The sequence below is a fragment of the Pelophylax lessonae genome (genome assembly GCF_965119305.1).
Source record: "Pelophylax lessonae genome assembly, chromosome: 5".
NCBI lineage: Eukaryota > Metazoa > Chordata > Amphibia > Anura > Ranidae > Pelophylax > Pelophylax lessonae.
Window position 1 is genome coordinate 451,065,875 of NC_138772.1, and position 25,316 is coordinate 451,091,190.

Consider the following 25,316-nt stretch of genomic DNA (forward strand, 5'->3'; position numbering starts at 1 on the left):
TTTTGTTCTGTTTAAAAAACGGAAAGAACGCAAAATCGGATGTCAGCGGTGTCATCCGCTGACATCCGCAATGCCCATAGACATACATTATGTCCGTATATCATCCGCAAACAGATGGGATGATATGCGGACATACGGAGCGGATGACACAAGTGTCATCCGTGTCCGTAAAAAAAAAAAAAAAAAGTGCCGGAGCGGATTGCATTGCGGTCCGCTCCGTGTGAAAGAGCCCAAAGACACATAGCTGAAAGAATACATTTTGGTCTAAATGTATGACAAAAATTGAGTTTATTGGATATTTTTTAACAAAAAGTATATATATAATTTTGTTTTTAAATTTTCCATTTTTTCGTTGATATTGCAAACAATAAAAATCCCATTGGTGATTAAATACCACCAAAAGAAAGCTCTTTTTGTGGGAAAAAAAGGACACAAATTTGGTTTGGGTACAGTGTTGCATGACCGCGCAATTACCAGTTAAACTTACGCAGTGCCAAATTGCAAATATTGCTCTGGTCAGGAAGGGGGTGAAACCTTGTGGAAGTCAAGTGGTTAAGGCAGTTCTGAAGGCAAAAGGGGGTCCAACCCGATACTAGCAAGGTGTTCCTAATAATGAAGCTGGTGAGTGTATATACAGGCTATGTGAATATACACTGTGTGTAATAATTATGGTGCAGGTATAGAAATGATGTCATCCTCAGCTACAACAAGCACTGCTATGGTGGAAGTAGAGTTACCCTTTAACCACACTAGTCATAGAGCAATGACTGCCAAGCAAGCCAATCCCGTCACAGCATTTCAGAGAAGGAAGCAGCACAAGGAGCAAGCTGATGATCGGCTCTCCCACAATGCTGTGCGGCAGGTAACGGCTCCGGTGACGGTGAAGATCCCTGCTCCCCTCCCCCGCCCCGGCTGACATGGAGGACAGTGCGGCAGATCGGGTGACAGAGGAGAAGCTGATCCTTTATCATTGGACTCATTCCTTCACCTCCCAGAAGGTGAGCGCAGCGCTGCACGTTCAGCACCTGGACAGCTCAGTGCCTGGGCATCCTCATCCTCCTCCGCCTATAACTGCACTGCCAGTACCCGGCATCCTCCTCCTCCAATCACTGCAGTGTCAGTACCCGGGCATCCTCCTCCTCCTCCACCTATCGCTGAGTGCCAGTACCCGGCCATCCTCCTCCTCCTCCACCCATGGCAGAGTGCCAGTACCCGGCCATCCTCCTCCTCCACCTATAGCTGAGTGCCAGTACTCGGCCATCCTCCTCCACTTATGGCTGAGTGCCAGTACCGGGCATCCTCATCCTCCTCCACCTATGGCTGAGTGCCAGTACCCAGCCATCCTCCTCCACCTATGGCTGAGTGCCAGTACCCGGCCATCCTCCTCCTCCTATGGCTGAGTGCCAGTACCCGGCCATCCTCCTCCTCCTATGGCTGAGTGCCAGTACCCGGCCATCCTCCTCCACCTATGGCTGAGTGCCAGTACCGGGCATCCTCATCCTCCTCCACTTATGGCTGAGTGCCAGTACCCGGGCATCCTCCTCCTATGGCTGAGTGCCAGTACCCAGGCATTCTCATCCTCCTCCACCTATCGCTGAGTGCCAGTACCCGGCCATCCTCCTCCACCTATGGCTGAGTGCCAGTACCGGGCATCCTCATCCTCCTCCACTTATGGCTGAGTGCCAGTACCCGGGCATCCTCCTCCTATGGCTGAGTGCCAGTACCCAGGCATTCTCATCCTCCTCCACCTATCGCTGAGTGCCAGTACCCGGGCATCCTCATCCTCCTCCTCCTCTGCCTATAGCTGCACTGTCAGTACCCGGGCATCCTCCTTCTCTACATATCACTGAGTGCCAGTACCCGGGCATCCTCATCCTCCTCCACCTATCGCTGAGTGCCAGTACCCGGCATCCTCATCCTCCTCCTCCTCTGCCTATAGCTGCACTGCCAGTACCCTGGGCATCCTCCTCCGCCTAGCACTGCAGTGCCAGTACCCGACCATCCTCCTCCTCCTTCTATGGCTGAGTGCCAGTACCTGGCCATCCTCCACCACCTATCGCTGAGTGTCTGTACCCGGCCATCCTCCACCCATCACTGAGTTTTAGTGCCCGGCTATCCACCTCCTCCACCTATCACTGAGGGCCAGTACCCGGCCACGCTCCTCCTCTGCCTATGGCTGCACTGCCAGTACCCGGCCATCCTCCTCCTCCACCTATCACTGAGTGCCAGTACTCGGCCATCCTCCTCCTCCACCTATCACTGAGTGCCAGTACCCGGCCATCCTCCTCCTCCACCTATCACTGAGTGCCAGTACTCGGCCATCCTCCTCCTCCACCTATCAATGACTGCCAGTACTCGACCATCCTCCTCCTCCTCCGCCTATGGCTGAGTGCCAGTACCCGGCCATCCTCCTTCTCCACCCATCGCTGAATGTCAGTACTCGGCCATCCTCCTCCTCCACCCATCGCTGAGTGCCAGTACCAGGCCATCCTCCTCCACCCATCGCTGAGTGTCAGTACCTGGCCATCCTCCTCCTCCTCCGCCTATGGCTGCACTGCCAGTACCCGGCCATCCTCCACCACCTCCTCCTCCTCCGCCTATAGCTGCACTGCCAGTACCTGGCCATCTTCCTCCTCCTCCACCTATCACTGAGTGCCAGTACCCGGACATCCTTCTCCTCTTCCGCCTATAGCTGCACTGCCAGTACCTGGGCATTCTCTTCCTCCAACTATCACTGAGTGTCCGTACCCGGCCATCCTCCTCCTCCTCCACCTATCGCTGAGTGCCAGTACCTGGCCATCTTCCTCCTCCACCTATTGCTGAGTGCCAGTAACCGGCCATCCTCCACCTATGGCTGAGTGCCAGTACCCGGCCATCCTCCTCCTCCACCTATGGCTGAGTGCCAGTACCTGGCCATCCTCCTCCTCCACCTATGGTTTAGTGCCAGTACCCGGCCATCCTCCTCCTCCACCTATGGCTGAGTGCCAGAAACCGGCCATCCTCCTCCTCCACCTATGGCTGAGTGCCAGTACCCGGCCATCCTCCTCCTCCACCTATGGCTGAGTGCCAGTACCCGGCCATCCTCCTCCTCCACCTATGGCTGAGTAGCAGTACCCGGCCATCCTCCTCCTCTACCTATGGCTGAGTGTCAGTACCCGGCCATCCTCCTCCACCTATGGCTGAGTGTCAGTACCCGGCCATCCTCCTCCTCCACCTATGGCTGAGTGTCAGTACCCGGCCATCCTCCTCCTCTACCTATGGCTGAGTGTCAGTACCCGGCCATCCTCCTCCACTTATCGATGAGTGCCAGTACCCGGCCATCCTCCTCCTCCACCTATGGCTGAGTAGCAGTACCCGGCCATCCTCCTCCTCCACCTATGGCTGAGTGTCAGTACCCGGCCATCCTCCTCCTCTACCTATGGCTGAGTGTCAGTACCCGGCCATCCTCCTCCACTTATCGATGAGTGCCAGTACCCGGCCATCCTCCTCCTCCACCTATGGCTGAGTGCCAGTACCCGGCTTTCCTCCTCCTCCTTCACCTATGGCTGAGTGTCAGTACCTGGCCATCCTCCTCCACTGCCTATGGCTGAGTGTCAGTACCCGGCCATCCTCCTCCTCCACCTATCACTGAGTGCCAGAACCTGGCCATCCTCCTCCTCCACCTATCACTGCAGTGCCAGTACCCGGCCATCCTCCTCCTCCACCTATGGCTGAGTGCCAGTACCCGGCCATCCTCCTCCTCCACCTATCACTGCAGTGCCAGTACACGGCCATCCTCCTCCTTCACCTATCGCTGAGTGCCAGTACCCGGCCATCCTCCTCCTCCGCCTATCACTGCAGTGCCAGTACCCGGCCATCCTCCTCCTCCTCCACCTATCGCTGAGTGCCAGTACCCGGCCATCCTCCTCCTCCTCCACCTATCGCTGAGTGCCAGTACCCGGCCATCCTCCTCCTCCTCCACCTATGGCTGAGTGCCAGTACCCAGCCATCCTCCTCCACCTATGGCTGAGTGCCAGTACCCGGCCATCCTCCTCTTCCACCTATCGCTGAGTGCCAGTACCCGGCCATCCTCCTCCTCCACCTATGGCTGGGTGCTGACACTGCACAGTGATAGGAGGAGGAGGATGGCCAGGTACTGACACTGCACAGTGATAGGAGGAGGAGGATGGCCAGGTACTGACACTGCACAGTGATAGGAGGAGGAGGATGGCCGGGTACTGACACTGCACAGTGATAGGAGGAGGAGGATGGCTGGGTACTGACACTGCACAGTGATAGGAGGAGGAGGATGGCCAGGTACTGACACTGCACAGTGATAGGAGGAGGAGGATGGCCGGGTACTGACACTGCACAGTGATAGGAGGAGGAGGATGGCCAGGTACTGACACTGCACAGTGATAGGAGGAGGAGGATGGCTGGGTACTGACACTGCACAGTGATAGGAGGAGGAGGATGGCCGAGTATAGGCATTGCACAGTGATAGGAGGAGGAGGATAACTGGGTACTGACACTGCACAGTGATAGGAGGAGGGGGATGGTGGGGTACTGACACTGCACAGTGATAGGAGGAGGAGGATGGCTAGGTACTGACACTGCACAGTGATAGGAGGAGGGGGATGGTGGGGTACTGACACTGCACAGTGATAGGAGGAGGAGGAGGGCCGGGTACTTACGCAGCGCAGTGATAGGAGGAGGAGGATGGCCGGGTACTAACACTGCACAGTGATAGGAGGAGGAGGATGGCTGGGTACTGACACTGCACAGTGATAGGAGGAGGGGGATGGCCGGGTACTGACACTGCACAGTGATAGGAGGAGGAGGATGGCCGAGTATAGGCATTGCACAGTGATAGGAGGAGGAGGATAACTGGGTACTGACACTGCACAGTGATAGGAGGAGGGGGAGGGCCGGGTACTTACGCTGCACAGCAATAGGAGGAGGAGGATGGCCGGGTACTAACACTGCACAGTGATAGGAGGAGGAGGATGGCTGGGTACTGACACTGCACAGTGATAGGAGGAGGGGGATGGCTGGGTACTGACACTGCACAGTGATAGGAGGAGGAGGATGGCTGGGCACTGACACTGCACAGCGATAGGAGGAGGAGGATGGCTGGGTACTGACACTGCAAAGTGATAGGAGGAGGAGGATGGCCGGGTACTGACACTGCACAGTGATAGGAGGAGGAGGATGGCTGGGCACTGACACTGCACAGCGATAGGAGGAGGAGGATGGCTGGGTACTGACACTGCAAAGTGATAGGAGGAGGAGGATGGCTGGGTACTGACACTGCAGAGTGATAGGAGGAGGAGGATGGCCGGGTACTGACACTGAAAAGTGATAGGAGGAGGAGGATGGCCGGGTACTGACACTGCGCAGTGATAGGAGGAGGAGGATGGCCGGGTACTGACACTGCACAGTGATAGGAGGAGGAGGATGGCCGGGTACTGACACTGCACAGTGATAGGCGGAGGAGGATGGCCGGGTACTGACACTGCACAGTGATAGGAGGAGGATGGCCAGGTACTGACACTGCACAGTGATAGGAGGAGGATGGCCAGGTACTGACACTGCACAGTGATAGGAGGAGGAGGATGGCCGGGTACTGACACTGCACAGTGATAGGAGGAGGAGGATGGCTGCTTACTGGCACTGCACAGTGATAGGAGGAGGAGGATGGCCGGGTACTGACACTGCACAGTGATAGGAGGAGGAGGCTGGCTGGGTGCTGACACTGCACAGTGATAGGGCGAGGAGGATGGCTGAGTACTGACACTGCACAGTGATAGGAGGAGGAGGCTGCCCGGGTACTGACACTGCACAGTGATAGGTGGAGGAGGATGATGGCTGGGTGCTGACACTGCACAGTGATAGGAGGTGGAGGATGGCCAGGTACTAACACTGCACAGTGATAGGAGGAGGAGGATGGCCGGGTACTGACACTGCACAGTGATAGGAGGAGGAGGATGGCTGGGTACTGACACTGCACAGTGATAGGAGGAGGAGAATGGCTGCTTACTGACACTGCACAGTGATAGGAGGAGGAGGATGGCCGGGTACTGACACTGCACAGTGATAGGAGGAGGAGGATGGCCGGGTACTGACACTGCACAGTGATAGGAGGAGGATGGCTGGGTACTGACACTGCACAGTGATAGGAGGAGGAGGATGGCTGCTTACTGACACTGCACAGTGATAGGAGGAGGAGGATGGCCGGGTACTGACACTGCACAGTGATAGGAGGAGGAGGACGGCCAGGTTTTGACACTGCACAGTGATAGGAGGAGGAGGCTGGCTGGGTGCTGACACTGCACAGTGATAGGGCGAGGAGGATGGCTGGGTACTGACACTGCACAGTGATAGGAGGAGGAGGCTGGCTGGGTGCTGACACTGCACAGTGATAGGGCGAGGAGGATGGCTGGGTACTGACACTGCACAGTGATAGGTGGAGGAGGATGATGGCTGGGTGCTGACACTGCACAGTGATAGGAGGTGGAGGATGGCCAGGTACTAACACTGCACAGTGATAGGAGGAGGAGGATGGCCGGGTACTGACACTGCACAGTGATAGGAGGAGGAGGCTGGCCGGGTACTGACACTGCACAGTGATAGGAGGAGGAGGATGGCCGGGTACTGACACTGCAGAGTGATAGGAGGAGGAGGCTGACCGGGTACTGACACTGCACAGTGATAGGAGGAGGAGGATGGCCGGGTACTGACACTGCACAGTGATAGGAGGAGGAGGATGGCCAGGTACTGACACTGCACAGTGATAGGAGGAGGAGGCTGGCCGGGTACTGACACTGCACAGTGATAGGTGGAGGAGGATGATGGCTGGGTGCTGACACTGCACAGTGATAGGAGGTGGAGGATGGCCAGGAACTAACACTGCACAATGATAGGAGGAGGAGGATGGCCGGGTACTGACACTGCACAGTGATAGGAGGAGGGGAATGGCTGCTTACTGACACTGCACAGTGATAGGAGGAGGAGGATGGCCGGGTACTGACACTGCACAGTGATAGGAGGAGGGGGATGGCCGCGTACTTACGCTGCACAGCAATAGGAGGAGGAGGATGGCCGGGTACTAACACTGCACAGTGATAGGAGGAGGAGGATGGCTGCTTACTGACACTGCACAGTGATAGGCGGAGGAGGATGGCCGGGTACTGACACTGCACAGTGATAGGAGGAGGAGGATGGCCGGGTACTGACACTGCACAGTGATAGGAGGAGGAGGATGGCCGGGTACTGACACTGCACAGTGATAGGAGGAGGATGGCTGGGTACTGACACTGCACAGTGATAGGAGAAGATGGAAGGCCAAGTACTTGGATTAGAACAGGTTAATCCTGAGCTACTACCTCCTGGTGAGCCTCAAGAACACAGCACTCTGCCTGTGAGGTCTCTGTAAACCTCCAAAAGGTAGAAAAGCTGATTCCATGGAAGTCAGCTAATGCATAATTTTATTGTAGCATGTGCACAACAGTCAAATAAAATGCAACGCGTTTCGTCCATCAGTCCTTAATCATGACTCTGGAGCCATGATTAAGGCCTGATGGCGAAACACGTTGGATTCATATTAGACTGTTGTTCACATGCTACAATAAAATCATGTTTTAGCTGACTTCCATTTCTATTGGATGTCTGTACTTTGCAGGACTGCTGTTGGCTGCTATGGGTACAGCTGTCACCTAGAAAGCAGTAAAGAGGAGCTAGCTGGAGGTTTTCTTTGCAATGGCTGTGTGGCTTTGCACAGGGCTGTGTATGAACATAGCTGTGTCCTGTCTGAAGGTAAGTGGGCTCCTCTTAGGAGGGTAGGAAAGGGTGCCCTCTGCCATACCCTATGCTGTACTCTTCAGCACATACTGTATTGCCCACTAAGACACTTCTTTAGCATTGTTTGTAAAATCCCCATCCTCAAAACACTTTTACTAGTACAGTATAATGAGGAATTAGCTTATACTGAAATGATAGGAGAGCAAAACATAGCAGTAGAAATAGTATTGGCACTATTGGACAAATGATTGATTAGGATCTGTAAGTGATTTTTGTTCTGGTGACATCTCTGACATTCTTCTTGCTGATTAATTTCAGGTGCGACTGGTTATAGCGGAGAAGTGTCTGAAATGTGAAGAACACGATGTCAGTCTACCCTTGAGTGAACACAATGAGCCCTGGTTTATGCGCCTTAACCCATCAGGAGAAGTTCCAGTCCTTGTTCACGGAGAAAATATCATCTGTGAAGCTACACAAATTATTGATTTTCTGGAACAGACATATACCGATGGTAAACCATTGTTTGATGCATACAATATTAAGGGTATTTAATTACATTTCTGGCTTATTGTATATTGGAGGTCACATAAAGATACCAAGGATGTTATAAAGTTAATGGAACTCTGAACTGATCAGGCTTAGAGCCCTTTCACACTTGTGCGACTTGTCCTGCGACTTGAGACTCCAAAGTCACATGACAAGTCGTACTTCATGATTTCCAATGAGTGCCATTTATATCTGTGCAATTTCAAGTAACAGCGACTTCAAAGTAGTCCCTGCACTACTTTGGTCTGACTTTGATGGGTTTTGAGGTCCATAGACCTCAAGAATACATAGGCATTGCTTCAGTTCAGTCAAAATTGCATGACTTTTAGGTTGCACAAGTGTGAAAGGGGCTTAAAGTGATTGTGTTTTTAATTACAAACATGTTATACTTAGCTCCTCTGTGCAGTTGTTTTTGTACAAAGCAGCCTGGATCCCCCTCTTCTCGGGTCCCTCTTTGCTGCTCCTGGACCCTCCCTCCTGTCGAGAGCCCCCATAGCAAGCAGCTTGCTATGGGGGCACCTTAGCCGAGCTGCAGCTCCCTGTGTCTATTCAGAAATAGAGCTGCCTCTCGGCTCTTCCCCCTCTCTCTCCTGATTGGCTAACTGACTTTGATTAACCACTTAAGCCCCGGAGGATTTGGCTGCTAAAAGACCAGGGGTTTTTTTGCGATTTTTTACTGCGTGACTTTAACGGACAATTGCGCGGTCGTGCAACGCTGTACCTAAACGAATTTGACGTCCTTTTTTTCCCACAAACAGAGCTTTCTTTTGGTGGTATTTGATCCCCTGTGCGATTTTTCGATCATGCGCTATAAACAAAAAAAGAGCGTCAATTTTGCAAAAATAACAATATTTTTCACGTTTTTTTATAAGAAATTCCCCCCCAAAAAAATGTAAAAATCAACATTTTTTAACATTTTCGGCCAATTTGTTTTATGCTACCTATGTTTGGTAAAAAAAATCGCAAAAAGCGTATTTTGATTGGTTTGCACAAAAGTTATCGCGTTTACTAACAAAGGGAAAGATTTTTTTCATTTTTGGTGTTTTTTTTTTAACGCGTAATGGCGGCGATCTGCGATTTTTTTTCGGTACTGCGACATTGCGGCGGACAGATCGGACCCTTGACTGACATTTTTGACACTTTTGGGGGTACCAGTGACATTACTGCAGTAATCAGTGCTATATATATGCACTGTTACTGCAAAAATGACACTGGCAGGGAAGGGGTTAACTTTATTGGACAGGGAGGGGTTAAGTGTGTCCTAGGGGTGTGCTTCTAACTGTGCAGGGACATTGCTATTGGTGTAAAAACAAATATCAACGGTTCTACATAGTAGAACCGTCTGATCTTCATTTTTACACAGGGAGAATGACGGGCGGCTTGTTTACATAAGCCGCTCCGCCTTTCTCCCTTCACAGGAGCGATCGTAGTGTGACCGGCGGACATCGAGTCCGCCAGTCACACGCACTGACTTGTCTGTGAACGAGCCGCGGCGGGCTCGCGCCTCGGCGGGCGCGCGCCCACCGGCAATTGGCTCGCAAGTCAGTGACAGGCGAGTGACGTATCCTTACGTCACTCTGCCTGGCTGGGGCTGACCGCCGCAGTATATAGTTGTGCGGCGGTCGGCAACCGGTTAACAGCCGCAGGAGCCGAAGGTGCCACTGCTGTATCTTAGCCAATCAGGAGGGAGAGTCCCGGAGATTCGAGGGGTTCGTGGACATCGCTGGACAGAGTTGGGGCTCAGGTAAGTATTGGGGGTGCTGGGGAGGCTGCTGCACACAGAAGGCTTTTTATCTTAATGCATAAAATACATAAAAATGTTCTGCCTTTACAACTCATTTAATTAACTGAGTTGGATATATTATTTTAATTTGTTGTTTTATCACAAAATATTTTTTTCCTAAATATGCTCAATTCAAAAACATAAATATTCCCATTAATTGGATCTTGAATTCACAAAAGTCATTTTTCTCCGAGGCTGGGTTCACATTAGCTGCAGCCTCGGGGGTCCGGTGTGTCCCTGTTTTCCATTTCAGGTGCGAATTGGGTCCGAATTTTTGCCTGAATTTGGACCTAAATCAGAACCAAAGGCGCACAGGACCCTTTTCCAGTGAGGACCACAGCCGCCCCGGAGGTTTGAGAACTGGCTCCATTGAGAGCCGGGCTCAGTCTCCTGTCATGCAAATTAAATGCAGGGAAACCTGCATCCAGTTCGCATAACTGTGAATCCATCCTGAGGCTTGGTTCACTTCTATGCATATTCATTTGAATGGGCTGCTGTGCCCGCCTTTCCTGCAGAAAAAGGTGCATGCGCCTTTTTTAAAAAGCGGTCTGCAGGGAAATCGCATGGTCATTTGGTCATCTTAAAGTGGCATTAAACCCAAGACAAAAAATGTAATATATTGCAGCTTACCAGTCAATAGATGTGGTGGCTGCATTCCTTTTCATTTTTTTTTAGGCTTTTCCCCTTCGTTTTTACCTGGTGATCTAGCCAGTAATACACCTTCTGTATTAGAGTGCCCCCACTCTGGGTGAAGGGTCACAGGGGGCACATTTAGACAGCAGCATTGTCAGTCTACAGGGAGGTTATTGTTAGATGTACTGGCAGATTTAAATACACTAACAAATTGAAGCAAAACTTCAGCTAACACTTTAAGCCCCGGTTCACACTTGTGCGTGTGCGGGGTTCGCATGTAATGTCGGAGCGCACTGCTCCGACATTACATGCGATCGGCTGTGCGGTGCGAGTTTAGCTATACAAACTGTATGGCTAAATTTGCATCGCACTCGCAGCAAACACGCACAGGAGGCATTTTTGCAGCCGCATCAGGATCGGATCGCACAGCAGTTCACACTTGTGCGATCCGATCCTGTGCGAACTGCACGATCGCACTGCGATATGCGATCAAACTGGGGGTGTCGTTAAGATTACATTGACTCCCCAGCGGATCGCATATGGCAGTGTGAACTGCCGGGGGTGCGTGTGCGATGCGGGAACAGGCTGCGAGTTCGCAGCCTTCCCGCATCGCATCAGTGTGAACCGGACCTATAAGCAGTTACAGCAACAGTTTTTCTTTTTGGGATAAAGGTTTTACATAAATAAAAGCTGATCATATTAAGCATCCCTGTCAGTGTTAAATGGTTTGTCTCATCCCTCTAGCTTGCAGTTACAGGCATGAGACAAACCATTCAACTCTGGCAGGGATGTTCTTTTGAAAACCAAAAACAACAGACCTATTGGCTGGATCACCAGATAAAAATAGAAGAAAGAGAAACTAAAAAAGAAAACAAATGCAGCCATCACAATTGGTAAGCTGCAATATATTAAATGTTTGGCTCTTATGAGGAATGTTTTGGCACTTATGAGGCTGCACTTATGGGCACTGATAGGCTGCACTGATAAGCAGTAGACATGTCCACTGCTTTACTGACACCGTCCACTGCCAAATATCTGTGGCAGAGGTTTCCACTTTCCCTGCAAAGTCTGCTGTCACTTTTTATTTTCAGTTTGATGTGTATAATATGTGATGTTACATATCACAGAAACTGGTTTTGTGGTAATATTGAAGTTTATTGAGATTTCCATACATCAGAGGGTTCCACTATTATTGTGTTATTGATTAGTAAGTTAGCGCTGCACGTTTTTATTTTTTTCTCTTGCCGACATTTACTTGTGCCACATGCTGATGTAAAGCAGCCTGTCCGGGCTCTTTCTGTGTTGTGACTAGGGATGTGCTCATAGATACCATACAAGCACTGATTGCTGTTTGAAAGATCTCAAAGCTACAGAAGGAGGAGGAATATTTATAATACTGAATTACAGCAGAGTACAGGGGGGAAAATATATCATTATGGGCATGTATCTACAGTTTGGCAATGATTACATAAAGCAGGTTAGGGCAATATGTTTATCTGAGAGAGCACAAGCATGCTTTGCATTTATAAGGCTGTAACCTACCTATCCTGCTGTGTGTTACGGAGTAGTGTGGCTGGCTGGCTGCAGAATGAGGCGGTGTGATTTATGTTGAAGTTAGCTTGTTCACATTTAACATGTACACGCCTAATGTTCCCTCCCACATTTACTTCAATTTATAAAGCATGATGGGAAGTGTAGTTTGATTATAGTGTAGAGCAGGGTTGTCAAACTCAGTTTCCTCATGGGCCACATTAGCGTTATGGTTGCCCTCAAAGGGCCGGTTGTGTCTGTAAGACTAGTTGTCCAGAGCACCCCACCATCAGAAGGCAAGAGACCCCCACCCTCCCTTACATCACAATGCACCCCCTTACCTTGTACTGCTACTGGAAAGAAGCTGGGGTCTGGGAAGCAGAAAGTACAGGGTCTAGAGGAGGACCCAGGGAGGGCAGGAGTCAGCTGCCAGAATGTTCTTAATGCTGAGACCAGGGATGTGGAGACGAGGTTGTGCTGCGGCTGCACAGAGAGGTGCAGGATCTGTAGGAGGAGTCCTGTCCTCCTCTCTGCTGCTGGCTGCTGAGATGGGGGGATGACGACAAAGACAAGACTCTTCGGGGCTGCAGGGAGAAGAGCAGGATCTGGCGGAGGAGTTTTGTCCTCTTCTGCTGCCGACTGCTAAAACAAGGTGAGGGTGGAGATAAGGGGGTGCTGCAGCTGCAGGAGAGGTGTGAGGGCCACATGAAATGGCCTGGAGAGCCGAATTCTGCCCACGGGCCTTGTGTTTAACACATGTGGTGTAAAGATAGAGGAAAGGATATGATGTAGTCCCAGTTGTAACAGCTCCTCCTTGGCTGAGCAGATGCTGCATCTTTTGAATTAGAGAGCTGACTTCCTGAAAATTGAAGTAGACTTTTCTCTTCAATGGTAAGGAATTTCACAAATGTAATACCTGTTTAGTGTATTGTGTAGGGTGGTGTTACTAATGGGGGATTTTTTTGCCGATCCCGGAGTTCAGGTGAGTTTGCTAAAATTGCTGCAAGTTTGCGTTGAGACATTTTATTCTATTTCCCGATTGATGATCTATACATGGCTGGTGGGTCATTCAGATTTTTCAATCATAATTATTATTATTATTATTATACATGATTTATATAGCGCCAACAGTATCCGCAAGCGCTTTGGGATGTAAGGGCAGACAGTGCAGTTAAAATACACTTCAATGCTGGAGGAATCAGAGGGCCCTGCTCATTAGAATGTTTCTTTTTAGGCATGTCTAATCCCAAAAACAAAATGTAAATTCTATATTCAGGATAATGCTATCATCCTTTCCGAAACTCCTCATACTGATTGCTGGCAAACCCCCCCCCCCCCAAAAAAAAAACCTTAAAGTGGAGTTCCACCCATTTTAGTGACTTTAGATGTATGTAATCCCCTTTAAAACGACTTTTACCAATGGAAAGTTTTTTTTTTTTTTTTTGCTAGTAAATACCTTATTTTCTGCTTTATTTATCCTCTTCTCACTTCCTGGTCCGGTCGGCGATTACGTCATTTGGCGATTCGCAGTGTGTGCTGGGATGTATATCAGGCCATGAAATCTCGCATTATTACACAGGAGATGAGCTGTACTGCGTGCTCTGCCCCGCCTCTGCCCCGCCTCCTCTCAGTGAGCGAGGACTGAAAGCATTATATCCTCACTGAGCTCACTGAGAGGAGGCGGGGCGGAGCACGGCCTCAATACAATACATACATACAGCTCACTGAGAGGATGCGGGGCAGAGCACACAGTGCAGCTCATCTCCTCTGTAATAATGCGAGATTTCATGGCCTGATATACATCCCAGCACACACTGCGAATCGCCGAATGACGTAATCGCCGACCGGACCCGGAAGTGAGAAGAGGATAAATAAAGCAGAAAATATGGTATTTACTAGCAACAAAAAAAAAAAAATAAAACTTGCCATTGGTAAAAGTCGTTTTAAAGGGGATTACATACATCTATGTAATCCAATTTATTAAAAATGGATGGAACTCCACTTTAACTAAATGCCCATTTTACCTATTGAAAGCTGTGGTCACATGTTCCTCCAGTCTGAATTATTCTTTTTTCCTTTGTTTATATCAGGCGGGGTGCTTCTCTGGGTAGTCACGTCACTGCCTGTGTGACATGGATACTTTTTATTGACTGTGCAGGGGGGGTCCTCTTAGGTTCCAGAAGAGAAGTGATATCATTGCAAGGGGACAGGGGAGGACTGGCTAGCAAAGGACCATATGCAGAGCTTGATCGTTGGTGCACCAGACCCAGAAATGGCGCTGATGAGGGACCTAGACTAAGATAAAAATGCTGCAGGATGGAGGAAGGGAGGAATAATGAGAGGGGTTGGGGGTCATCTTTTGCCCAGAGTCAAGTTTCAGTATACTGCAGCTTTTTTCTTTTGTTTTCTCCTTGTAATCCTACAAATAATGCAACTCCTGTCTCTAAGTGGCTACACTCACTTCTACACAGTAACCATACACTTGCAACAAGTCTGCCTCTGTTCTTCTTCATTTTATGGTTGTTAATGGGGTTGGTAGTTTAAAAAAGAAGAAAGTATTGTTTGTACTGCCAGTTCAGCTCACGGTAAGTGACAAGGACACTGCATTTCTGGCAGGATCAACTGATTTTTTTCTGTACTTGCTAATAGTGTTCTTAGCCTGAAAAAAGAAAACAAAAGCAGCCACCACATTTACTAGCTGGTAAGCTGTGATTAATTCAATTTTTGTTCTTGGGTTTAGATACAATGAACAGCTTTCTATTCATCTGATTACATTTTCCTGTGTTGTCTGCAGATAAAACAGCAAGACTAGTTCCAGAAGAAGGAAGTGTGTACTACGTAAGGGTACAACACTACAGAGAACTATTGGATTCCTTGCCCATGGATGCTTACACTCACGGCTGTATCCTACACCCAGAACTAACAGCAGAATCCATGATTCCAGCTTATGCCACATCCAGGATTCGCAGTATGTATAGAATATTTAATATTTACTGTACATATTCCTCAATGAGTAATTCTGCGTTTACAGAATAAGATATACTTAGTCCAAATTAACAAACTGACAAATGTGGCATTTGTCAGAGGACAGATATGGGGAGATCTCCTGTGGGTTGTTCAGGCTCAATCATCTTTGACTTAAATCCCAACTTTGGGCAGATATAAAAAACAGATATGAATGCAGCTCTGTAATCAATAATACATAATAAACTGTGTTTTTTAAATGCAAGCAGTGCAAGTACCTGAATTTTACCTGGTATCAGCGTCTTGCAGTCCCTGTACAGTTGGGCTACAGCTTTTGGAATACAGAGTAAAAATAAATAATTAATAGCAATAAACTGTTTTGCTGATTTCTGCCAGTCACGTGGCATGTCCAGTCTGTGTCTTAGAATAACAGGTAGGAGAAGCCTCCAACAATCAAGATGTACTATCCCACCTTCATTGTGTTTAGCTGGTTAGTTGGCGTGAAGGAGGAGGAAGGGAGTGGGTTGTCATCTACCACTGTGTATATGTCCACACGTGTGACTCTATAGTCACGTGGGCTGCTAAGAAGTGATAGGGAGGAAATGCTCAGGGTAGAAAATACACTGAAATCTGAGCATGTGCAGAGCTGCCAACACTGCTCTGCAAAATGCCCAACTACATGGACAGGAGGGGGAGATAGAGGACAGCAGGATCAACCAGGTATTTACAGAATACAGAAAACAAATCGCATAGTGACTGAGTGTGTATAAACAGCATGTAATACAACATTTACTGTGCCTTGCGAAAGTATTCAGCCCCCTTGAACTTTTCAACCTTTTGCCACATTTCAGGCTTCAAACATACAGATATAAAACTGTAATTTTTTTGAAGAATCAACAACAAGTGGGACACAATCATGAAGTGGAACAAAATTTATTGGATATTTCAAACTTTGTTAACAAATAAAAAACTGAAAAATTGGGCGTGAAAAATTGTTCAGCCCCCTTAAGTTAATACTTTGTAGCGCCACCTTTTGCTGCGATTACAGCTGTAAGTCGCTTGGGGTATGTCTCAATCAGTTTTGCACATCGAGAGACTGAAATTTTTTCCCATTCCTCCTTGCAAAACAGCTCAAGCTCAGTGAGGTTGAATGGAGAGCATTTGTGAACAGCAGTTTTGAGTTCTTTCCACAGATTCTCGATTGGATTCAGGTCTGAACTTTGACTTGGCCATTCTAACACCTGGATGTTTATTTGTGAACCATTCCATTGTAGATTTTGCTTTATGCTTTGGATCATTGTCTTGTTGGAAGATAACAAATTCATATTCCTTGTTGAAATACTTTCGCAAGGCACTGTATTGATAGTTTTTAATGATGTGGGTTTAATGACACTTTATTTGCTCATGCAAACTCTTTAGATGCAGAATAAATTAATTTGTATATCAGCATCCTTACATGCATGTTCACAGCTTATCAGCAAATATGAATTGGTTGTGAACGACATAATCTGCCTCACTCTTGCTATATGTATTTGTCCCAGCATCTCATCAAGGTCCCCTTTGATGCAAACTATTGTTATGTGTTACCAACTGCCAAGAATGTCTCGGTAACTCACAGGGTGTATATTGTGTGCTGTAGACTGTTGTGTGGGTTTTTCAGGACAATGGCCCAAATCCTTTGATACTAAGGATACTTTGTCAATTTTCTAAACAATATGCCATTGCTCTGTGCTCTTTAGTTATGTAGGAGCCAGCAAAAGGAACCACAGCGACAGTCAGGAAAATACTTGAGCGTTTAATAAAAGACCACATAGATGAGTTCTTGCTGGAAAAAAATATTTTAAGTAACACACTGCATGGATTTATAAAAGACCGAAGTTGTCAAACAAACCTGATTTCTTTTTATGAGGAGGTAAGTAAAACCTTGAAGAGAGGGGTGGCTGTGGACGTAGTATACTTGGCTTTTGCAAAAGCGTTTTTGTAAGGTAAAGTTTACAGACTTGGAAAGATCAGTTTGTAATTGGAGAGAAAACTGGTTAAAAGATTGAATTCAGAGAGAAGTGGTTAATAATTCTTACTCTGAATGATCTTATCAGTGGTTATCAGTGGTGTACCCCAAGCTTCGGTGTTGGGACCCTTACTTTTTAATACCTTTATAAATGATATAGGGTCTGGGATTAAAAGTACCATTTCAGTCTTTGCAGATGACACCAAGCTATGCAGTGGAATAACTTCCTTACAGGATGTCTCCAACTTACAAGCTGACCTCAATGCACTGTTTCATTGGGCAACTGTGTGGCAAATGAGGTTTAATGTTGATAAATATAAAGTTATGCACTTGGGAGATAAGAATATGCATGCATCATACATACTAGGGGGAGCACAGCTGGGGGATTCAATGGTGCAGAAGGATCTGGGGGTTTTGATAGATCATAAGCTTAATAACAGCATGCAATGCCAAGCTGCAGGTTCCAAAGCGAGCAAAGTCCTTTCTTGTATTAAGAGAGGCGTGGACTGCAGAGAGGTAGATATCATTTTGCCCCAGTACAAATAATTAGTAAGACCTCATCTGGAATATGCAGTTCAGTTTTGGGCACCAGTTGATAAAAAGGATATCGGGGAACTTGAGAAAGTGCAGAGAAGAGCAACCAAACTGATAAAAGGATAGATTAGAGGAACGGAATATTTTCTCTCGAGGGAGGATATGATCAACATGTACTGATACAGTACATAAGGGGTCCGTATAGTGAACTTGGTGTTGAGTTATTCACTTTAAGGTCATCACAGAGGACAAGGGGGCACTCTTTAGGTCTAGAGGAAAAGATATTTCATCTCCAAATATGGCTTCTTCACAGTAAGAGTTGTGAAAATGTGGAATTGACTCCCTCATGAGCTGGTTTTAAAAAAGGCCATGGTTCCTAAATGTACATATTATAACCAGGTACTAATATTTATAAGTAAAGTTGATCCAGGGAATATCTGATTGCTTCCTAGGGGATCAGGAAGGATTTTTTCCCCTGCTGTAGCAAATTGGATCATGCTTTGCTGGGGGTTTTCACCTTCCTCTGGATCAACTGTGTATATGGGATCTTTTATTGGTTGAACTAGATAGACTTGTGTTTTTTTTTTTTTTTCGCCCTGACTATGTAATAATGTAACAGTGGGGGACACAGATATCCAACACTAGCAGAAATGGGTTACATCCCTTACCCCTATGCCACTAGAGGACACAGTAATGACATAGCGCCTAAAAAATCAGTGCACAGTGAAGGACCGGGCATCCAGAAAATCCAGAAGTTTGTTGGATGTTTGAGAGTCACTGTTGGTTTTAGATCCTCAGCAAAGCAGTTAACACCTGCTGGAGAGGTATGTATAAACGATAGGTATGAAAAAATCATTTATATTTAGAGACAAAGGTCATACGTAGAGGGACCTGCAAGTCTAAAATAAGGCATTATCCTTGTGTGGCTCATTCTGCACAGACCTTTGTCCTGGTGGAGCTATTCTCAGCAGCATAGAAAATGCTTCATTACTGAAAGTTCTTCTTACCTAGACACTATATTGTGCATTTTATACCAAAAGGATGTAAGCTGTTTTATATGCAATTGTTATGTTTCCTTTCTCTTGTTGTTTTGGAGTTATCTAAATGTATTTTCTATCCAAATATATTTTTGTCTAGCTCAAATTGGAAGCACTGAGTCAGAACTTAAGAAACTTGCTCAAGAAAATCCAGATCTTGAAGATGCTTACATTGCAAAACAGAAACGCCTAAAAGTAAGTCCCATCAAAAGGGCTTTAAATGTCCTGGTATGTATTTTACATAATATTGGTATTATTTTTAGAAACATAATGCTTGCAATGTACCTGTCGCCAGTAGGAACATCATTGTCTGAGGGCCTGCTGATCAATAAGCACCCAACCGATGTCGTCAGCCATAGAGACAACATTTTTAAATGTTGTTATTATATTATATTATCAGGGCTCAAAATGTCAAGTCCTGAGCTACTAGCCAGGCCTTAAGAGTTATTATGCCAGGGACCCAAAAAGGATAATAATGGTAATAGTGTAGTATTTTATTAAACAATTGCTAAAAACACATAAAATGGACACTTACATTTTATAGTGCTTCCATTAGCACCAACATAAACAGCCTTGGAATTATTCCTTGCTCGCGGGTCATATAGAGCCAGCGTGCATTCCAACACCCAGAATTGATGCAGGGATCCCGGCCAGAAGTGACATCAGTAATGGCGGATGCACAGCCTTAATGCATTTCTCAGTATATGCTTCATCAGGAAGGTTGTCCCCAGAAAAGTAATAGAGAGGAAATCTTCCAATGGGGACACTAGTTCTGGTGACCTGGAGGTCCCCAAGGAATTCCCTTAATTTGGCTATGGGACATGAAGTGAAGGGAAATCCGCCCAATGGAACACAGATGGTGAAAAAAAAAAAATCTGACAGGAGTTTTAACTCTCCCTTGCTCTGTCCAATTTGAAAAGAAAGTTTTGTCTATACATTAGTTCTACTTTACGTGTAGTGATGAGTGAATATGCCTAAGGTTAGGTGAATCATGAAATGTGTGAAAAGGTAAAATAAAAAATAAAAAAATACACAGTTGAGAGAGGGCCTTTTTACCTGTTGCTTAGGGGACAACACAAATCCTTTAAAGTATAACTAAAGGCAAAAACTTTGTTTTTAGTTTTGGATAGAGTGGAGATGGATTAGATCACCTATCAGTTTTTATTGCTGCGAAAGTAAAAGAAAACCCCAAATTTTGGGTTATCCCCAAAAAAAAAAAAATAATAGAGGGGAAATCTCCAATGGAAACGCTAGGTCGGGTGACCTGGGGGTCCCCAAGCAATTCTCTTAATTTTCAGGGATTTCCTCTCACTTCCTGTTTGGCTATAGGACAGGAAGTGAAGGGAAGTCTCTGCAATGGGACACAGATTACGAAAAAAAAAATGGGTTATAACTAGGGAACGACAGATATCGAATTTAGTTGCCGATACCGATATTTTGGCCATTGCATATCGGTATCGGCCGATATGGGCCGATATTTTGTACATTTAAAGTTTTGAAAAATAAAGACAATTTTTGACACAAATCTGGTACTGAACATGTTAATTTTTTTTTTAATGTTTAATGGATGGCTTGCCGGCACCCTGTGGTGGGTGGCTGTTTGGCTGGCACCCTGTGGTGGATGGGTTGCTGGCTGGCACTCTGTGGTGGGTGGCTGGCTGTCTGGCACCCTGTGGTGGGTGGCTGGCTTGCTGGCACCCTGTGGTGGGTGGCTGGCTGTCTGGCACCCTGTGGTGGATGGCTGGCTGTCTGGCACCCTGTGGTGGGTGGCTGGCTGTCTGGCACCCTGTGGTGGGTGGCTGGCTGGCTTGCTGGCACCCTGTGGTGGATGGCTGGCTGTCTGGCACCCTGTGGTGGATGGCTGGCTGTCTGGCACCCTGTGGTGAGTGGCTGGCTGTCTGGCACCCTGTGGTGGGTGGTTGGCTGTCTGGCACCCTGTGGTGAGTGACTGGCTGTCTGGCCCCCTGTGGTGGGTGGTTGGCTGTCTGGCACCCTGTGGTGGGTGGCTGGCTTGCTGGCACCATGTGGTGGGTGGCTGGCTGTCTGGCATGCTGTGGTGGGTGGGTGGCTGTCTGTCTGGCACCCTGTGGTGGGTGGCTGGCTGTCTGGCACCCTGTGGTGGTGGGCGGCTGGCTGTGTGGTGGGTGGCTGGCTAGCTGGCACCCTGTGGTGGGTGGCTGGATGTCTGGCACCCTGTGGTGGGTGGCTGGCTGGCACGGGGGCTGAGGGTGGCTGGCTGGTACAGGGCCTGTGGGCAGCTGGCTGGTACAGGGCCTGTGGGTGGCTGGCTGTCTGGCACCCTGTGGTGGGTGGTTGGCTGGCTGGCACCCTGTGGTGGGTGGGTGGCTGGCACAGGGGCTGTGGGTGGCTGGCTGTTACAGGGCCTGTGGGTGGCTGGCTGGCTGGTACAGTGCCTGTGGCTGGCTGATACAGGGCCTGTGGCTGGCTGGCTGGTACAGGGCCTGTGGGTGGCTGGTGGGCTCACTGGTACAGTGCCTGTGGCTGGCTGGTACAGGGCCTGTGGATGTGGGTGGCTGGCTGGCACTGGGCTACTGTGGGTGGGTGTATGGCTGTGATACACTCCCGCGAGACTAGTCCCGACTCCAGACGAGGCTGTCCAAGGCGAGGGAGGCGGCATAAAAAGGCAGAATAACGTCACGAAAATATCGGCAAAATCGGTAACTTCCGGGGCCGATTCTGATATATCGGGGAAAGTGCATCGGCCCTCAAAGTATAGGCCTTGCCGATAATCGGTCGATCCCTAGTTATAACCCCACCTTGCTCTATCCAAAATGAAAAAAAAAAACGTTTGCCTATAGTTTTACAGGTTTAGAGATGCAGTTTGCTAACTGACCCTAGTAGTTTGTTATCTCTTCCTTTCTTCTCCCTACAAAAGCACCATTATAATGACACAATGGGGTTCATTTACTAAAACTGGAGAGTGCAAAATCTGGTGCAGCTGTACACAGAAACCAATCAGCTTCCAGGTTTTTGTCAAAGCTTAATTAAACAAGATGAAGTTAGAAGCTGATTGGTTACCATGCACAGTTGCACCACATTTTGCACTCTCCAGTTTTAGTAAATTAACCCCTGTAGCCTTCTTGAACCCTACTTTTTATAGTAAGGGGGTTGGCTTTTCAAAAAGCAATCACTATATAAAATTCAATCAGAACATGATGAATTCTAATTTGTGGATATACTGCATAAATTCTTCTGTAAATAATTTGATTCCATATATTGCTGCCTGACAGAGGATTTATAATCAGACATCAGAATGTATTACCATATGATGTGTTAACACTATATTTAATCTGCTTATGCATATGTCTTCGTAGAGCAAATTGATGGAACATGATAATATAAAATACCTGACAAAAATACTGGATGAGCTGGAAAAAGTCTTGGATCAAGTTGAAGTGGAGTTACAGAGACGGAGTGAAGAAACTCCAGGTCAGTGCAGCATGTGTAAATGTGTCATAAGTGTAGGAACTGTCTGTGCAGCACAGTCCTTTAGATTCCAACAGATATTTTGGCAAAAGAAAGGATCTGATTGTTCACTGTGGTAACACATCTTTTCCTTATCCAGTAAGGGTGCCGCTAAACTTCTTTCAGTTTATGTTGACATTTTACGAGCAGACTGTGGTAGACCCAACACATTTGTGTCCGTTTACGTCAAGCTACCTCCGATTTGTCACATTCAGGTCCGAAAATACATATAGGATGCCTACCTTTTTTCATTTTTTTTCAGACCCCGACAGACTTGGAGTTAGATGGAAAGACAGTGGACACAATCAAAATTGTGTATATTTACCTAATAGTTAATTCAAATCAACCCTAATTCTCCTTTCGCATGACCGTTCCGATCAAGTCAGTTTTTCAGGCAGACAGAAAGGGATCCCTCCTCCACCGTCTAAGCAGATTGGAGGGCAGTCAGGTGTAAACGGACAGCGGAGTCTGTTTACACCCGGCCGGCCATAGAGCAGAGCGGGCTCAGTCCGTGTCCATTGTGCAGAAACTGAGTAGATAGGGACCTGTCATCTGCCCACTCTGCTCTGATCAGCAGGGGATCAGCGGACAGATTCCCTGCTGATCAAAATGGAGCCCGTCCTCTGTGAAAGAGACTTAAAGTGGAGTTCCGCCTCCCCCTCCACCCCCTCCAAAAATTAAAAGTCAGCAGCTACACATACTGTAGCTGCTGACTTTTAATATTAGGACACTTACCTGTCCTGGAGTCCAGCAATGTCAGCACTGCAGCCGATGTTTCCATCGGCTGTTGGGTGCTGCCGCCGCCATTGCCGTTAAGGGAACCCGGCAGTAAAGCCTTGCGGCTTCATGGGCGGGTCCCTACTGCGCATTCCTATTGGCTCGGTGAGGGAGGAGGGGGCCAAACTTCCGAGGCGCCGTATCCCGAAAGTGGGGAAAGGTACCTATCAAAAACAGATACCCGTTCCCCCCTCCCCCCTGAAAGGTGCCAAATGTGGCACCGGAGGGGGGGAGGAAACAAAAGAGCGAAAGTTCCACTTTTGGGTGGAACTCCACTTTAACTGACGTCTTCTTACTTTAAATATTATTTTTTGCAAAATTTTTTTTTTTTCATCTGTAAAATATATAGAAAAAGAAAAGTACTTTTTGCAAGACAGTATTGCCAAAAATAGCCTTGTCATAAAGAATGGCAAAGTGTGCCCTAAATCAGTAGGCCCATACCAGATATGTACAAAAAACTCTGATCCATATACAGATACAGTGGTATACAGGTACAGGAGTTTAAAGTGTTACTAAAACCACAACAGGAAAATCAGTCTGCAAATGCAGTAAAGCATGCTTGTTATACTCAATGTGGAACCTAAGGGGTTTATCCTCTGCATTGTGTAAAAAGGCTGTGTAATCTTGTATGCACAGATCCTCCTCTTCTTTCACTGACTCCAGAGCCTTTGGAGTCATGCTGCACATGCTCAGTTTGGTGTATATTGCTAGAGATTTTTTCTCTTTTGTTCATTGACAGACACAGCTCCTTAAGATTCTTTACCATTGGGTTATACTGCCCCCTACAGGAGTAAAATATTAGGCAGAAAAAAGAACTTGACTACGCCTATGGGCAGTCCCAGGAGGTATACTCCCCCCCTTTCTGCTATAGGTACTTTTTTTTTCTGCCTAGTCAGGAGTAAGGACCTAGTTCCTTGCTGGAATCTATGGTCCTGGCAATTTTTTGCCCTTTTTTAAATGGCTTTTTTTCCTGGTTTCTTCCTGCGAGATCTTCAGTCAGATGCCGGACTGGGCGATGGGCTGGATCATTTTGATTCAGTGGTCACCCCAGTCTGGCTAGCGAGCGCACGCAGACCACAGCTCCGTGCTAGGTTGGCTGCGACATAGCCCTACTGGACGGGGGCTAAACGCCTTGCGAGGTTGCATAGGACTGGGTCTTGGCCTGAGTTCTGGTGGTCCCTTTTTGGATGCACAGTGTGTAAGGGTTTACAACCAGATAGAAAAGATACTACCTGGTTTAATGATCCTTAAAAGCTTTTATTAAAAAATATTTTATAAATTGTCTGGCTGGATTCCCATAACCATATGTATAAAGATGAGTTATATTTATCCATAAAACTAATGTCAACCTCTTTCCAATAAAACCAACCTATGTGTATTCTTTATTAGATTTGTTATGCTTACATGTTACAAAGATTCATTAACAGATTGGCTCTTATTTTTCTTGGCTGTAGAGGAAGGCACAAGTAGCGATTCCTGGCTGTGTGGACAATTCTTCAGCCTGGCAGATGTATCGTTAGCTGTCACTCTCCACCGGCTGAAGTTCCTAGGATTTGCTAGAAGAAACTGGGGGAATGGCAAGCGCCCTCATCTAGAGGCTTATTATGAACGGATTCTGCAGAGAAAGACTTTCAATCAAGTTCTGGGAAATGTCAACAATATTTTAATCTCCGCGGTCTTGCCGACTGCGTTCCGTGTGGCAAAAAAACGAGCTCCCTCCATTCTTGGTTCTTCTTTGATGGTGGGGTTATTGGCCGGGGCAGGGTACATATTCTTCATGTGCATTAGAAAAAGACTGTTTAATGTCTTCACCTCAGTTAGGGCAAAGCACTTTTTTTAGTTCTTTTTAAGGATGTGAATATGGATATCAGTTTAATATGTCATCACCACTGCTAATAAATATACAAGTATAGGGTGAAATATTGAAAGCGATAATAGTCAGTGTATGTTTACAACTGCCCAGCTAGACACATATCCCAAGTATAAAACTGTGATGAAATATATTACGCCATAATAAATGGATAAATATTCATGGAGTATATTTTTATTTGATATGTCAAAATGCGCTTGACTGTATTCATCCGAATATACCTGAAAGCATATCTAAAAATATTTATTCATCAGTTGGTTTGATGAAGATTATAAAACCTTCTTAGGCTTTATTTGGGGTGGCAAAAGTGCGCAGTTTAGCTATGTTTTTGCATCCCGCCAACCCCCCCCCCAGCGGCAATAGGCAGCG

General features: G+C 47.3%; 1 protein-coding gene across 1 annotated transcript; it reads left to right on the forward strand.

The window, feature by feature from the left end:
• The first annotated feature begins 797 nt into the window (after nt 1–797).
• GDAP1 (ganglioside induced differentiation associated protein 1) lies at nt 798–25,107 on the forward strand. Its single transcript, XM_082259904.1, has 6 exons — nt 798–998; nt 8,098–8,290; nt 15,066–15,239; nt 18,915–19,009; nt 22,150–22,264; nt 24,532–25,107. The coding sequence occupies exons 1-6, from the start codon at nt 918–920 to the stop codon at nt 24,915–24,917; spliced, it is 1,044 nt and encodes a 347-aa protein (XP_082116030.1). The 5' UTR covers nt 798–917; the 3' UTR covers nt 24,918–25,107.
• The last annotated feature ends 209 nt before the right edge of the window (nt 25,108–25,316 follow it).

Bases quoted from the DNA above. Each gene is read 5' to 3' on its own strand.
- GDAP1 (XM_082259904.1), top strand. From the start codon at position 918: ATGGAGGACAGTGCGGCAGATCGGGTGACAGAGGAGAAGCTGATCCTT. The intron at 999-8,097 runs GTGAGCGCAGCG...GATTAATTTCAG, and splicing joins ATTCCTTCACCTCCCAGAAG to GTGCGACTGGTTATAGCGGA. The intron at 8,291-15,065 runs GTAAACCATTGT...TGTTGTCTGCAG, and splicing joins GGAACAGACATATACCGATG to ATAAAACAGCAAGACTAGTT.